The 6932-nt window shown below is 57.4% G+C and overlaps 1 protein-coding gene across 1 annotated transcript; it reads right to left on the minus strand.

Moving 5' to 3' along the window:
* Positions 1-541: 541 nt before the first annotated feature.
* On the minus strand, positions 542-6587 carry AQP6 (aquaporin 6). The gene is made up of 4 exons (XM_029073842.1): positions 6197-6587; positions 4632-4790; positions 3716-3796; positions 542-1560 (listed from the first exon to the last, which is right to left on the minus strand). The coding sequence occupies exons 1-4, from the start codon at positions 6557-6559 to the stop codon at positions 1333-1335; spliced, it is 831 nt and encodes a 276-aa protein (XP_028929675.1). The 5' UTR covers positions 6560-6587; the 3' UTR covers positions 542-1332.
* Between the last annotated feature and the right edge of the window lie 345 nt (positions 6588-6932).

A 6932-nucleotide genomic window follows, 5' to 3' on the forward strand; every position in this document is an offset into this window, starting at 1 on the left:
CCCGAGCCGGGAGGCTGCCGGAGAGAGGGGGGTTGGGGCAGAGGCCCAGCACCAGAAGTGCCCATCCTGGCTCCCGCTCCCGGGCAGTTCCTCGGTGCCAGGGGCTAATTCTATTAATCACTCCGGCTGCCTCTCCGGCCCCTCTCTCTCTTGCGGAGGAATTATGAATCGCGATTGCAGATGGCTGAGCTGATTGAAGGCAGGGCACAGCGGGGGGAGGGGCTGGATGAGATTACACACCATTAATTAAAAACCTCCCTGTCACCAGGAACATTCAGCCTGGCAGGGCAGGGGGAGGGTCCGCCTGGCTAACCCATTCCACCACCTCCACCGTCCTGAAGCAAGAAGCAGCGTGGCCTAGGGGATAAAGCAAGGGCTGGGAGTCAGAAGGAAAGCACTGTATTAAGCATCTGGGAGAGTATAATACAACAGTAAACCTATACATTCTCTGGCCACAATGAGTTTACAGTGTAATGAGGGAGACAGAGATGAATATGCATCAATAAATTACGGATACGTACATAAGTGTTGTAGGGCCGAGGGAGGAGTGAATAAATCCCGGTGCGAGGGCGATGCAGAAGGGAGATGGAGAAGAAGAAATGAGAGTTAAATCCTCCCTGAGGGAAGGTGGGGTTGACAGTCAGTGGAAGAGAGGGATAGGTATTGTTCATTTAATACTCATTTAATCAATCCATGGTATTTATTGAGCATCTGCTGTGTGTGGGACACTGTGCCAGGCTCTCTCTGAGCTAGAAAATGGTACTGCATGGAAACTGGTATTTTATGGAAAATGGTATTCAGAACTTAAGCAGACTGACATCCCTACAAAGAGAAAGGATTCCCCCCCTCCGCCCAACCACTACTCCAGGCCTGGGATTGACGTTCCCAGGTGGGAATAGGGGGAACCCCCAAAACCCAATTGGGGTCTCTAAGAGGGTTGGTGTCATTTCCAGTTGTCATTTCCTACGGGAGCCCTCCGGGCCCTGGTTTCAGGCTGCGCTTTTGTGGGGTGGGAGGTGAGGAGGGGGGGTGCTGTGATCAGTCCCCCCCCGCTCCCTACCCCCGAATCTGGGCCCCAATCCCTCTGCTCCTTTCCCTGAGCTCAGAGCGGCTGGGACCCGGATCCGGGACGCAGACCCTGGGAGGGGGGCGTCCCCGTGGGATCAGAAGCGGCAGGGGTCTCCTCCCACCTTGGCTCGGGCTTGACGAGTGGACCCCGTCTCCCTCCGCCAGGCTGTGCCTCCCCTCGCCGGCGGAGACGGTGGGGGACTGGATCTGTGAAGCGGTCACCCTCCCCCTGTTGTCATTCCCCCAACCCTGGGATGGACAGGGTCAGGCCACCTGCCCCAGATTGGTGATTTCCACGCCGCCGCTATCGCCATTCTCCTTCCTTGTGGGCCCTGCCTCCGCCTCCGGGTGGGCCTCCGGATGGCCCTCAGCCTCCCACGTGCCTTTGAAGATGGCCAGACGCTCAGCCAGGGTCTTCTGGTCCGGGAATAGGATGAAGTTGTAGAGGAGGGAGGCCAGGATGGCCCCTGTCAGAGGCCCTACCCAGAAGATCTGTGGGAATAAAGAGGGGTGAGTATCCCATCCTGAGGGTCGCCCCCTGTCCAGGGGACGGGCCCCACCCACTGCTACTTCTCTGCCCCACCGTCCCCCCCAACCCTCCCTCCAGTCATCCTGGGTCCCTCCTTCAAGGAGAGAGGAAGGTTCTCCGGGCCCAAGCGATGGGAAATTTCTTTTCCTCCCGGCAACCAGCGCTGCGTCTCTCGGTCTCTGGCAACTGTGTCTCTGCCTCTCAATCAATCAGTCAGTGGTATTTATTGATCGCTTACTATGTGCAGAGCACTGTACTAAGCTCTTGGGAGAGTACAACAGAATTAGCAGACACGTTCCCCACCCATAACGAGTTTAAGCGTCTGTCTTCTGTTTCTCTGCCACTCCTCTGTCTCTCGGTATTTCTGTCTCTGGCATCTCTCTGAATCTCTACCACTCGGTGTCTCTGCCTCTGCCATCTCGCTGCAACTCTGCCTCTTCGTGTCTGTTTTCTCTCTGAGCCACCTCTCCGCAGTCTTGGAATCTCTGCCTCTCAGCAATTATAATAATAATAATTGTGGTATTTGTTAAGCACTTCCCATGTGTCAAGCACTAAGGGAAGACAGAAGATAATGAGGTTGGACATCGTCCCTGTCCCACATGGGACTCGCAGTCTAAGTAGGAGGGAGAACGGGTATTAAATCCTCATTTTACAGATGAGGTCCAGAGAAGTTAAGTGACTTGTCCGAGATCACACAGCAGACAAGTGACAGAGCGGTCACTAGAACCCAGGTCCTCTGACTCCCGGGCTGTTTCCACTGCGCCACGCTGCTCTCTGTCTGTCTCTACCACCCTCCTTGCTCTTTTTGCTGCCTCAGTTTGGGTCATTCCTGGCTCTTTCTGGGACTCTGGGGTACCTCACTTGGGTCTCTGTCTCTGCCCAGTCCCTGTACCTGGAAACTGACCCTTTCCACCGTACCTTGCCACTGCCCTCTTATCCACCTCCCTTCTGCGTCACCTGGACGTGCTCCCTTTATCCAGCCCCCCTCCCGGCCCCGCAGCACTTACGTCCATATCTGTCCTTTTATTTATTTATATTAATATTAATGTCTGCTTCCCCCTCTAGACCGTAACCTCGTTGCGGGCAGGGAATGGGTCTGTTCTATTATGTTGTACTCTTCCAAGTGCATAGTACAGTGCTCTGCACGCAGTAAGCGCTCAATAAATATGACTGACTGACCGGGTTGGAGAAGGTGGATGAGGAATCAGAGAGGCCTGAGCCACGGCCCTCCCGCCAGGCCCTCGGTGCCGGCATTTACCATCCCCCAACCTCCTTGGGAGAGCCGGTCCGGCTGAGCAGGAAAAGGCCAACCAGTCTGGTTGCCTCCCAGATACCCGGAAACCCCGGAGGAACTGAGGTGAGGGAGGAGCTGAGGTGGCAGAGGAAGGGGGCAGGTGGAGGGGAGGGTGAGAGATGGAGGAGGGTGTGTGTGTGCTGTGTGGAGGACCCTGGTGAGGGACAGAGGGGCAGGGATAGCTGCATCTTCAAAAACACAAAGGAATAATAATCCTATAATATTTGTTAAGCACTTACTACACGCTCAGCGCTGTATTAAGCACATAGTAAGTGCTTAAATATTAAACCGTAGTAAATTGTAAGTTCCTGTGGGCAGGGATTGTGCCTGTTTATTGTTGTATTGTACTCTCCCAAGCGCTCAGTACAGTGCTCTGCACACAGTAAGCCTCCTTAAAAATAATAATAATGATGGCACTTTTTAAATGCTTACCCTGTGCCAGATACTCTACTAAGTGTTGGGGTGGATACAAGCAAATCGGGTTGGACACAGTCCCTGTCGCCCATGAGGCTCACACTCTCGATCCCCATTTTACAGATGAGGGAACGGAGGTCCAGAGAAGTGAAGTGACTTGCCCAAGGTCACACAGCAGACAAGTGGCAGAGCCGGGATTAGAACCCCTGACCTTCTGACTCCCAGGCCCGGGCTCTATCCACTACTCCATGATGCTTCCGATTGAATGAATGAATCTCTCTGTCACATTGTCTCTGTCTTCTGAGTCTGTCTCTCCGTGTCTCTGCACATCCAGTTCTCTGTCTGTTTGTCCCTTAAACCCCCAGCTCCCCCATCCCGCCCCCCCCCCCCCCCCCGGCCGTGGCTCTCACCCAGTGGACGGCAAATTTGCCCACGATGACCGCCGGGCCGAAGGAGCGAGCGGGGTTCATGGAGCAGCCGGTGAAATAGATCTGTAGACGGGGTGCGGAGGGAGGAGTGTGAGATTTTGGGGCCCGGGGTGAGGGGGGAAGTGGGAGCGGAGGGGAACATGTGGAGCCTGGGGTGGCGGGGAAGGTAGGGGGACCCTTCGGGGATGGGGGTGGAGGGGATTATGTTGTCCCCCGGCCTACTGGGGGATTGGGGAAATGAGGAAAGGAGGGGAGGGATGGGGATTATGGAAATGGAGGGGTGAGGAGAGGATGTGAGAGTATGGGGGTGCGTGTGGGAGGGGGAAGAGCTGGTGTGAGACCCCGGAGCTGGGGCAAGGATGGACAATAATAATAATGATGATGATGGTATTTGTTAAGCGCTTACTATGTGCCAGGCACTGTACTAAGTGCTGGGGTGGATACAAGCAGATACAAGCAGATACAAGCAGATCTGGTGCTTCTGGTGTCCTACGAGGGGCTCCCAGTCTCAATCCCCATTTTACAGATGAGGGAATTGAGGCCCAGAGAAGTTCAGAGACTGACCCAAGGTCACCCAACGGACAAGTGATGGAGCTGGGTTTAGAACCCATGACCTTCTGACTCCCAGGCCCAGGCTCTAATTACTACGCCATGGATGAGGGGAGGGGAGAAGGGAGGATGTGAGAGCCCGGGCCTGGGGAGATGGAGTAGAAGGAAGAGGTCTGAGGGGGGGCTGTGTCCCCCAGACAGAGATTTTCTCTATTTGTGGCTGAATTGTGCTTTAGTACAGTGCTCTGCAATCAGTAAGCGCTCAATAACTATGATTGAATGACTGACAGGGTGGGGGGTTCCCGGATCTCTCAGGCTCCCCCCGGAGTGGGGTGAGGGCGAGGCTCACCCCGATGAGGTGACCCAGGGCTACGGAGATGCCAATCATGGCTGCGGGGGAGCCCGGGGCCTGGCGGCTGTCGGTGGAGGCCAGGACGCAAAGCACCAGCTGCAGGGTCAGGATCAGCTCCACGGCCACGGCCTGGCCCTGCGACACGCTGCTCCGGACCTGGGCGGGGACGGACCGGGGGTGGGGGGGGTGGAAGGGGCACCGGGGCCGGACACCCCCCACCCCGCCTCCTCCGAAGGCCTGGTCCCAGATTTGGTGGCCTGGGAAAAGTTAGGATCTTCCCTCTCCCTGCCAAACAGAGGGCTGGGGTGGGAGGACAGGGGGTGGGTGACCCACGGGAGAGGCCAGCCCCCGCCTCTCTCTGGGGGTGGGGGGCTCTGGGAAAAATCAGGGTCTCCCCACCCCCCTTCCCCTTCTAGACTGTGACCCCACTGTGGGCAGGGATTGTCTCCACTTGTTGCTGAATTGTACTTCCCAAGCTTTTAGTATAGCGCTCTGCACACAGTAAGTGCTCAATAATAATAATATGGTATTTGTTAAGCGCTTTACCATGTGCCAAGCACTGTTCTCAGCACTGGGGGAAATACAGGATAATCAGGTTGTCCCATGTGGGGCTCACAGTCTCATTCTCCATTTTACAGATGAGGGAACTGAGGCCCAGAGAAGTTAAGTGACTTGCTCAAGGTCACACAGCAGATAAGTGGCGGGGTCGGAATTAGAACCCACGACCTCTGGCTCCCAAGCCCGGACTCTTGCCACTAGGCTCAATAGAGGCGATTGAATGAATGAATGAATGAAAGGTGGGGCTGGGGGTGAGAGGGCACAGACCGGGAATGGGGTCACTCGGGCCAGATACCCCGCCAACCCCGAGAGGTGGTCCCGGACCTGGTGAACTGGAAGTTAGTGTCTAATAATAATGGTATCTGTTAAGTGCTTACTCTGTGCCAAGCACTGTCCTAAGCACTGGGGTAGATACAAGGTAATCAGTTGGAGCTCACAGTCTTAATCCCCATTCTACAGATGAAATAACTGAGGGACAGAGAAGTTAAGTGGCTTGTCCAACGTCACACAGCAGACAAGTGACGGAGTCAGGATTAGAACCCAGGTTCTCTGACTCCCCAACTCGGGCTCTTTCCTCTAAACCACGCGGATCCTCCCCCTCCCCATTTCAAGGTTGGTCCTGGAGGTGGGTGGGGGGGAGAGTCGGGGGATGGGGTGACCCCTCTCCATTTCAAGGTTGGTCCTGGAGCTGGGGGGGAAAGTCGGGGGATGGGGGTGACTCCTCCCCATTTCAAGGTTGGTCCTGGAGCTGGTGGGGGGAGGGAGAGTCAGGGGATGGGGTGACCCCTCCCCATTTCAAGGTTGGTCCTGGAGCTGCGCGGGGGAGTCAGGGCATGGGGGTGACCCCTCCCCATTTCAAGGTTGGCCCCGAAACTGGGGGAGGAGAGTCGGGGGATGGGGTGACCCCTGCCCATTTCAAGGTTGGTCCTGGGGCTAATCGGGGGATGGGGGAAGCCCTCCTCCCTCTCCCCCCTCCCCGGCGCCCCTGAAGTCCCGGGACTCACGGCGTTGACCCCGAGGCTGTCGCGGACGTCCCCCGGGGTGACCCCGTAGAGCACGGCGGCTCCGGCCGTGGCCCCGGCCAGCTGGGCCACCACGTAGGCCAGGGCGCGGGGCAGCGAGATGTGGGCGCCCACCAGGAAGGCCAGGGTCACGGCCGGGTTGACGTGGGCCCCGCTGCTCTTCCAGGTGACCTGCACGGCCACGGCGGTGGCCAGGTTGAAGGTGATGGCCACCTGCAGCACGGAGGGCAGGGCCGAGGGCCAGGACAGGGCCGACCCCACGCCGAAGAACACGTACAAGCCCGTGGCCAGGAACTCGGCCACCAGCGCCCGGCAGAAGGCGACCGAAGGGAGGCCCGGACGCATGGTCCCGGACCCTTCTTCCCTGGCCCCACCTCGGCCCTCAGCCGTGTTTGTGTGTGTGTGTGTGTGTGTGTGTGTGTGTGTGTGTGTACACCGGTCACACCCAGGGGATGTTGTCACGGGTTTAGCCGGCCCCGCCTCACCCCTGGGAGAGGGGAGGGTCAAATCCAGGCCTGGACCGTCCCCCCTCAACCCCGATCAACCCGGATGTGGGGCAGGAAAGGTCGACCGAATGGGGAGAAGCTGGGGATCGCCTCTATGGGTTGCCGAACTGTACTCTCCAAGCGCTCTGCACACAGTAAACGCTCAGTAAATATGATTGAATGAATAAATGAAGAGCAGTTGGGGCGGGAGGGAGGGGGCTGGGGAGAGGGGG

This window comes from Ornithorhynchus anatinus, chromosome 10 (genome assembly GCF_004115215.2).
Source record: "Ornithorhynchus anatinus isolate Pmale09 chromosome 10, mOrnAna1.pri.v4, whole genome shotgun sequence".
NCBI classification, from domain to species: domain Eukaryota; kingdom Metazoa; phylum Chordata; class Mammalia; order Monotremata; family Ornithorhynchidae; genus Ornithorhynchus; species Ornithorhynchus anatinus.